Raw genomic sequence first — 9,378 nt, forward strand, 5'->3', positions numbered from 1 at the left:
TTAAAGTGACCTTTGTCTGAATGACAGAATCCTGCCACTTCAACAAGCTGATGACGGCAGCGATGTCACTAATCTTATGTCTGAAAAGCTCTTAAGCTGGAAAAACTGCACGAATGCTGGAACGATTAAATTTTGCTCATGCACAAACACAAACAGAAGCTCAGTTACCAGCTAATCACATACATGTAAAAATAATGCAGTCAAATACAACAGTCACAAAGGTCATAATGTTTAGCTTCTGCTGAAATTGATTTGGAGAGGTCTGGATTCAACAGGTTTAATGGTTTCGAAGGAGACACAGTTTTAGCTGCTGCTAGTGCATTACACAGTCCTTCTGTCAGTTTGTCGACTGGGGTGGGCTGAGCAGCAGAAACACAAACCACACCCTCCACAACAATCACACAGCTGATGCAACACCTCTCCAGAAGCTTTAAGAAACTGGGCCCTAACATGATAAGCTGTATATTAAAGGGAGAATCAATGCTTATGTTTTATTAGAAAGCAAGTAAGTAACTCAATGTAGATTACATTTGAACTACAGTACATTTTTACTTCAATTTACTCAGTGCATTTCAAAACAGTTGAAGTTAGTTGTGACTGATGGAATTTTAAAGGCTCAAAGTCAAAAATACTTACCCTGAAAACATGAAGCTAGCTCCTTGCTAAATATCACTCAAACGCAGTCTCTTGGCTTTTTCGTACACAACGGGCAACTTTCCTTTTGAACGCGCCATGTCTGTCCTCCCTCCACTCTTTCTGCAGAGGGCACAAATGTAAAGACAATTCAGGTTCCTCATTTTTGACAAGTTTCCAGTTCATCAAGTGTATGTGCTTCGTTATATTTTTTTAAATTCAGCATACCACTGATTCCTTGTATTTGCAATGATGCATTTCAGCAACACATTTATATTTTACAGCTCTTCAAAACAAACGAGCAAATTCTTGTGTTTTACTGAAATGTGTGGTTTTATAAAAGACCAACATTTAGGCCTCAGATTGTGACTTTCAGATGTTGGATTGAATCGAAAAGCACAATCAAACAGAGTTTCTACTCAACTTCTTCAACAAGCAAACTTACTGCAGCATCCACGTTGGCTGGTGAGTCACCATTTGGGTCTGCCAGCATAGAGATAACACTAATCATGATGGTTTCCACTGTGTGGATAGGCAGCCAGCGCTCCTCTGGTTTCTCGTAGCCATACTTGTCCTCACCAGGCTCGTGCAAAATAGAAATACATACGTCTCCGTTCTTGTCAACTGAAAGAAAAAAATAAAGAAAAAATACATTTAAAAAAACGAACATCAAAAATGATTTATGAAGCAAAAAATAAATAAATTAGCTTCTACTTCTTTTAACTGATGTTAATGTTTGCTATTTAAACTTGTAAACATGACATTTAACCAATCAGCAACTGATTAATGATAGATTTTTAGAGGCTGCCAATGAAAAAAACTCTTTGAATCAGTTTAGCAGAGGCCCCTTTGGCGACAGACTTCAGGTTCAGTAAGTTAAGCGATCTGTCAGCTTAACACATGTGGACAATCCTTCAACTACAGGTCCTGAATGTTATTAACTCAAAAAGTTGAATCAGGTTTAATATATTTTTTGTAGGACTGCAAGGTGGCGCAGTTGGGATCTTTCTGCGTGGAGTTTGCATGTTCTCCCCGTGCAGCGTGGGTTCTCTCCGGGTTCTCCGGCTTCCTCCCACAAGGTCCAGAAACATGTTGAGGTTAACTGGTAATTCTAAATTGTCCGTAGGTGTGAATGTGAGTGTGCTTGGTTGTCTGTCTCTAAGTGTGGCCCTGTGATAGACTGGTTACCTGTCCAGGTTAACCTGCCTTCACCCTGAGTCAGCTGGGATAGACTCCAGCGACCCTGGTGAGGATTAAGCGATGTATAGATGATGAATATTTTTTTGTTGTTTTGTTTGTTTACCAGTACTAAGGTTTAAAGTATTGAATAATTTGCTATAACGTCTCTAAGTTGATGTCAGTAGATCCTTACTGATTTTGGTCAAAGCAGTCCTTTTTTAAATTTACAACCCCAAAAAAATCAAGATTAAGCAGTGACTGTAATGAAAGTGCATAGAATGAGCTTTAAGGTAAACAGCTGATTCATGATTAAATTATGTGTAAATTTTTTCCTTGTATTAATAGTTAAAACAAAATGTTAATTTTTGAACATTCTGAGGGCAAAACACAAAGACATGTTTCCATCTTAGAGAACCATCTAAGCTCCATTTCCTCAAACTGAAATCCATCACGACAAACTGTGACAAACAACATTCATAGCACTTACCATTAGGGTGCCAAATATCTGTGATAAATTTCATTTTAGGTGGCCTGAGAGGGTAGTCTTTGGGAAATGTCAGATGAGCTTTAAACACACCACCTTCACTGTGAACAAAAAAAGAAAAATCAGAACATCAATGTTATAGGTAAAGACTGTACAAGTGTAAAAACAGAGACATCAGTAAAGGCCAGGAGGAGCTGCTCAGACATAACAGCACATCCACAGCATCACCTGTACAAAACAGTGAGACTTACTACAGTGTGTCCGGAGGCCCAATAATAAGGACTTCCCATCTGTAGAGATCATTATCCTCGATCAGGCCTGCTGAGAATCCCTCCACTGGGTTTTTGTTCAGCTCTAGATATGGAAACAAATATCAGATTGTCATGTCCTCGTAGCATTTGTGAATACTGTGTCGTAGTTTTCTCAACCCTGCTAAGGAGACAACACAACCCTTGTCTCAGGAGGTCTTTATTGGTGGTTCGGTAAGAAGGAGCACGTCGCTAAAACTACACTAATGAATCACTCACTGGACTCCAGCTGCAGTTTTCCATGACATTACAACACCTACCTCAACACATCATATCATTATGTACTAATAATTACAGAACAATTACATGATCAAATAGGTGTTTTGATGTGTCCTCTCTGAAATATTGTTCATTTTGTGGTATTGTCTTCCATTTCATTTTCAATTTGCCACAAGATTCAGTTTCAATCTGTGACCAAAATACAAAACACATGCACATATCAAAAGATCCTGCAAAATTCAGACGGATTTCTCCGACAGCTGGAAATTTAAACAGTGACCATCAATTTTGGAATGCGCTAATTGGGTTAAAGACGTTTAAATCCAAAATCTGTACAGTTGCTTCTGTCTTTGTTAATGTAGATCAAATTGAGATTATAAACCTCATAGCATTCTATTGTTTGTTTATTGGTGGAAAAGACACAATAAGAGTGCTTACAAGACATGCAATATTAAACTCAATTACTAAAGATTTGGTATCTGTCACTGCTGGTTTACAAATGATGCATTTGTAACTCAGTTAGCTGGCACCACATCCCACCTTTCTGTACATTAAAACAGAACAAATCAGCTGCCTCTGTATGAAGTCCTATTAGAGTTCATGTTTGATGGCTTACAAGCATCATATGTAAAGAATAAGGTGGAACAAATTTAAGAATACAAATTCTATTGGGCAATAAAAGACGTGCAGTGGATGTTAGTTTATTCTATCAAATCTCATTACAACATTATTCAGTTATCCACCACAACAGAGAGAATCTGTGGACAGCTACAATAGAGCACACTGTGTCCCTGACAGTTTGCATGTTATGTCCCATCTTAGCCAAAACCTGAAACGTAACACCGGTGCCAAAACCTTACAGTATGTGTGCTATAGTCAGCTGGTTTTGGAAAGTGGCTAATATTAGTGCAGCTAAATTTAATTCGCAGCTGATCCTGCTAAAATAGCGAATTGAGGTAATGCGAGATTAACATTAGCTTGTTAGCTTGTTGACGCTAACAACAGTGACAGCGGCTAACGCTAGCCTACAGATAAAGCGAGTTGGCTCAATATGTGAACAATTTGATGTGGTTAGCGGCGGAAATGGGTCAGCTAGTAACACGGTGTAGTCGCTAACATTATGTTAATCACAACACTGATAAACGCCACGTAGAAAATGTAAAACACCAGCTGTTGTGTCGCTTAAAATGTATGTAAACACATCGAGTCGGCTACAGGCTAGCGGCAGGCTCACTGCTAGAGTCGCTGGGACTTCTGACAGCGGCTTCCAACTGCAATCAGTCCGCAGTACCGAACCGCACATTCAAACGAGCTGCTCTCCCAAACACACTGACGACGTCAGTTTGTCAAGAGGGAAAAGGTGTTGTGCCGACTTTTCACTGCTACGATCCCGCAGTTCTGTCAGGGGGACGTTAATGTGGAAGGTTCAAGAAAACAGTTTGCGCCAGCAGCACCGTCGTTTGAATCACAGCGACGGCAACGTTTCCCGCAACAGCCGCCGTTAGCATCAGTTTACGCCAAGGTTTGATTACCTGCAAGCTGTCTCCTGAGTAACAGCGCTGACTGAGGCTCTGTCATAGTTCAGCAGATGTAATGCAGCTATGTTCAACGGGGGTATTTCGAGGTAACGGCGTTAATTTAATGTTCACCAAGCGCTACTCAGTCCCTTCTATTTTCCGTTTAGCATTCTCGTCATTATTCTTCTTCGTCGCCGTCTCCTGCCGCTGCTGCTGCCGCCGCTTCTTCTTCGTGGAAAGTGTGCAGGTGCCGGCATCGTCACTGTTACATTACTGCCACCTTCTGGTCAGTCCTTCAGCGGCACTTCTCCTTGTTCCAAGCAATCATAAAATAAAATAAAATTAAATAAAATTAAATTAAATTAAATTAAATTAAATCTCATGCAAATAATGCAGTATACAGTCCAATTCTATTCCTATTTTAATGTCCTCCTCTACATCTCATAATAATTCTATCACCGCATGAGGCAATCAGGCAACAATGAAGGCAACAGAAGACAATGGCAGCATCCTGAGCTTTTAAATGTTTTCATTTCATGAAGCCCAAAATAGATAAACTAGTGTCAAAAAATATATGGAGCAACGATGCATCAGGTTACTCAAGGACTGGATGGCAATTTGTCATCATCAGCATAACACTGAGATCAATGGCTGTGTGCCACAGAGTGACTTTCAGACTGTTGGTTTGTCTCAGATGGGAATAGATCCTTTAATCTTAATAGAATTCATTACATTTACTGTATTAATTCCATGGCATTTCTTTTAACAAATGATGATAAGTAAATAAGTCAAGACTTTAGCGACATCCAGGTTTTTTTTTTGCCCGTTTACCTGCCTGTGGTCTCAGTTCTCAACAGAATCAGTGACAATCAGACCCCTTTAAAATGAAAAGTTTAGGTGCTTTGGATGTTTTTTTATGCAGCACATGAAATTAATTTTTTAGATAAAAATTCTAAGGAAATTTTAAATGTCAAGTGCTGGTCAAATGCTTTTCTAACTGCATGTGTTCCCTGTAAGAAAAAAACACAGCTGTACATATTAGTGTAGTCTTGTGTGGAGGCTGGATTTATGACGACTCATGTACACAAGTCAGATTTTTGAAAAGAATCAGGGTTTTTAAAAAATGTAAAATTAAAATTTAAAAAAGCAGTGTTAAACTGTGTTAGAATCGTGTTTACTGACTTATCGTTAATTTTTCCATCTGACTCATAGAATGAAACCCACCGTGAAAGGCTATAAATTGAACACATGAAGCCTCCACTGAAAAATGTCTGGTTAATTGGGTTTATTATTTGAGCAAGTGCTGACTGTAAACTTTACAGCGGACACTAGATGGAGCAGCTGAAGTGATCCAGCTTTGACCAAAATGACAACATTTGGGTTATTTAATCTCAAATCATCAGATTTCAAAACCATTCCTTCCCGACCAGCTTTATTTTGACTGAATTTTTTAAAGTGTAAAAGATATTTGTAAAGTTTTTCCCTTCACACACTTTCATTTATTTTATATAACCTCAAAAAGTTTATATATATACATATTTTATAAGCAGTTATCTGTTTCTTATGACTCTTTATCGTTTAATCAGTTATTTTTAAAATTTAACCATGAACTTTTGTTTTTTTTTTAAATTTTACAATTATCTAGTTGTTTTTTTAAACCATCTTTTAAAAGTTAATCATCAGTTTTAAATGTTTTAAAAGTTGATTGTCTCATTTTAAAAAACACTATTTTAAAAGTTAATCACCTATATTTATTGTTTATTTTTAAAGTCAATCACCTATGTTAGAATTTTTCAAGTTCATCATCTCTTTTTAAAATACACGTGTAAATGCTAATTTTCTATTTTGAAAAACAAACAATCTTTTTGAAGGTAATCAACTAATTCTATTTTTTAACAGCTATTTTTGAAAGAATCTTTTAAAATATAACTAAGACTAACTAATTTCCTTAGTCATTTAAAAAAAAAGTTGATATTTAAATAGTTCTTTACAAGTGAATCATTAACTTCTTTAAAACAGCTTTGAAAAGTGCATATTAATCTAAAAAATCTATATATTTTTAAAATTAGTTGTGAATTAAGTTATCTCTTAAAAGTTAATTGTTTTTTTTTTTTTTAATTCTTTTGCCAGCATTTATTTTTTTAAATAATCAGGTTAATGTTTATCACCAATTTTCAAAATAATCTGTCCAAACATCATCATAATGATTATTATTATTATTGTTGTTGTATATAATATATGTTACATTGATTTTTTTTTTTAAAAAGTGAGCTTTTACAAGATTGAATTTCCCTTCTGGGATAAATAAATTATTTTTCATTTCATTTCATTTCATAATCACCTGTTTTCATTGAAGTATAAACCTCTTAGTATTTGACAACATACCACATTGTTAGTATAAAACCACCAGTGTTCCATGTTGAGTCTCAGGGGTTTTTAGAGTCTCCTGGTCCAGTAGTTCAATATTTACATATACACAAAATACACATAATATTCAGAACCATATGAAGACTTTTGTTGTTGTTGTTGTTGTTGTGTTCATATCTACTTTTCATCAAACTGCTGAGTTCCAAACGGTGACTTCCTCTCATAACGTCTGTCTGATGGTTGAAACAGATGCGACTCCTGCATCTGATTGAGTGTTGAAGAAGCTCCACGTTGATCCACCATCAGAGAAGGTAGAACATCTCACAGAACACACTCTAACGTCACATCTCATTGTTTGACTTTAGTCAACATCTAACACGTACATGTAAAATGACCATAGTCACCCATCAATAACCTAAAGTTAAAAAGTGAAAAAACACGTTTATATGAATTTTTGCACATTTATTAAACATCAAAACTAACAACCAACCAACTATGCTAATACAATCATGAAAATGTTTTTTTACATTTTAAATGAAACAAGTTAAATCTGACTATTTACAATAAACATTATACATTCATATACAGTGAAGCGCTGCTGGAAACGTCTTCCTCTTCGCTGGCTGGTGCTGTCAGAGGCTGGAGAGGGTGGTGTTGGAGGCAGGAGCGTCTGGATCGGATGGTGAGCTGTGAAACAGAACAGACACAAAAATCAAGCTTTGCATTGTTGGTAGCTGCTGCTCAGTTGAATTAAACCTCCAATAACTATTTGTGTTCCTTTTATAGATATGAAGCCATAAATGAATGTGTGGTGTTGCAGGTGCAGAACAACTACAGGTTCACACAATACATCAACCTGCTGAAAGTTAACTTTAGCTCATCACTACTTTGCGTTCCTGTTGTGAGGACTTACTTCGTCAGCGGACTGAAAACACGCCACCTCTCTCCCGTTGGTCCCTGGTCATCCGTCCTTCTGGTCGGGTCGGGTCCGGGTGTCCTGTCCATCATCCGGGAGTTCCCCGAACAGAGCTCCTGGTCCACAGAACGGAACAGAGCTCTGCTGCAGGAACCCCCGGATGATGGAAGATGAAACAGAACAAAGAACTACCCAGTAAGTGAAATGCATCAATTTCAAATCACCACTAATAATAAATACTAAATCCATATTATTGATTCATTTCAAGTATAAACTTACTTTAATTTGGTGAAGCCACCTGCATAAAAGAAACAGTGTTAGTAACATGGATAAAACTGAAATTTGAATAAATGTGCAATCAGAATTTTACTCACCTTTGATTCCCACCAGTCAGTGTGGAGAATGCTCACAGCCACAGGAAAACAGGGAGGAAGAGAAAAACAGCAGCTCACAGGATGGGGGAGGCAGCTGAAACAGCCTCTTGCTGGTTATGGAGCAAGAAAGATGAGCCCAGCTGGGAGCCAGGAGGATGAGATGGGCAGTAACTTGTCCACCAGCGCTGACCCACCATCGGGAGGGTCATCGCCATGACAAGGTGCTCATGATGGTAGCCAACACACTGGAGCAGGAGAGATGCAAGAAACGCCAACCACATGGGAGACAAAACATCAATCCAGTTTGTAAGAAAGGAGAAAAGTCCTGATCCACAGCAACAACAAGGAACAGCCTAACTGCAAAAGGCCCAGGCATGAGACATGAGGGTAGACCTGGGAGGAAGACTGCAGTTCCCCCAGGCTGTCCAGAACAACATCACGTTCACAGAAGATGAATGAAGGAGAAGCATCCTCAGATGTAATCATATTCTGTGAAGGAGGATTTTTACTATTACTTGCAGGGATCCTGTTGTTGTTGTTGTTGTTTTGATCCCTGCAGTAAGCGGAGGGAGCTGCCGGTCAGCTGTGTTCATACTTACCTGTCCTTCCACATTCTCTGATGAGACATGACACACTCCTGACCCCAGAAAACTTACACAAATGGGGAATGAGAGAGGACCCACTGTGCAAGCTGTGAGGGGAAAGTGGCACCATGGTGCACATCATGTCAGGGTGTGAAACAGCATTCACNTAAAAACGATGACCATAATCTTACTGGGTCAGACCTACTAACATTTATGCATCACTTTCAACACAGTACAAACTGCATGTAGTCACACAATGATGAAGTCCAGCTGTCTTTTCTCTGCATTTATTAAATATCTGCAGCATCAAACAACAGCAGGATCCTTAGAAGTGTCTCCAAAGTAAGAGAGTTGCTCACATGGAGCAGCAGCAGTAACGTCTTTAAATACTTAAAATAATAGATTATCCACAGCATCATCACTGTCTGATGAAAAGTCACACTGTGTACTTCTCCTCACCTCAGACAGGTGAGCTGTCATATAAGTTAATATAAGTTACTGTTAGTTCCTGTTTATTAGACAGTGGATTTGGATTTAGTCTTGTTTTCATTAGTGCATTACTAAACATTACGTGACTTGATGTACAGTCGTGACTCGATAATCCGACCCATAACAATCCTAAACCTTGCTATCTGACAGGCTTTTAGGAAAAATGAACGGAACCCATAAAAATTAGCCTTAACATACAGACAGCCTTGGATTCTGACTCCGACATGACATTTTATATCACCAGTAAGGATAACGGCGTATTATCTGACTGAACAATCCCACAGATTGGCTACATTCAGACTGCAGGA

At 38.2% G+C, this 9,378-nt stretch overlaps 1 protein-coding gene and 1 long non-coding RNA gene across 2 annotated transcripts in view; both read right to left on the bottom strand.

Annotated features, from left to right (window-relative positions):
* ube2g1a (ubiquitin-conjugating enzyme E2G 1a (UBC7 homolog, yeast)) overlaps window positions 1-4,548 on the bottom strand; it is a 7,674-nt gene extending 3,126 nt beyond the window's left edge. The window contains exons 1-5 of the mRNA XM_008302224.1: window positions 4,356-4,548; window positions 2,548-2,650; window positions 2,300-2,397; window positions 1,079-1,257; window positions 637-756 (exon numbers count right to left, since the gene is read on the bottom strand). Of these exons, the coding sequence (XP_008300446.1) occupies window positions 670-756; window positions 1,079-1,257; window positions 2,300-2,397; window positions 2,548-2,650; window positions 4,356-4,401 (513 nt within the window). The 5' untranslated portion in view covers window positions 4,402-4,548 and the 3' untranslated portion in view covers window positions 637-669. The remainder of the gene's footprint in view (window positions 1-636; window positions 757-1,078; window positions 1,258-2,299; window positions 2,398-2,547; window positions 2,651-4,355) is intronic.
* A 2,606-nt stretch (window positions 4,549-7,154) lies between these two features.
* LOC103372557 (uncharacterized) lies at window positions 7,155-7,708 on the bottom strand. The gene is made up of 2 exons (XR_521005.1): window positions 7,621-7,708; window positions 7,155-7,394 (listed from the first exon to the last, which is right to left on the bottom strand). It is a non-coding gene; the product is annotated as an uncharacterized LOC103372557 (long non-coding RNA).
* Window positions 7,709-9,378: the final 1,670 nt, after the last annotated feature.

The sequence above is a fragment of the Stegastes partitus genome, unplaced genomic scaffold (genome assembly GCF_000690725.1).
Source record: "Stegastes partitus isolate 25-593 unplaced genomic scaffold, Stegastes_partitus-1.0.2 Scaffold1778, whole genome shotgun sequence".
NCBI lineage: Eukaryota > Metazoa > Chordata > Actinopteri > Pomacentridae > Stegastes > Stegastes partitus.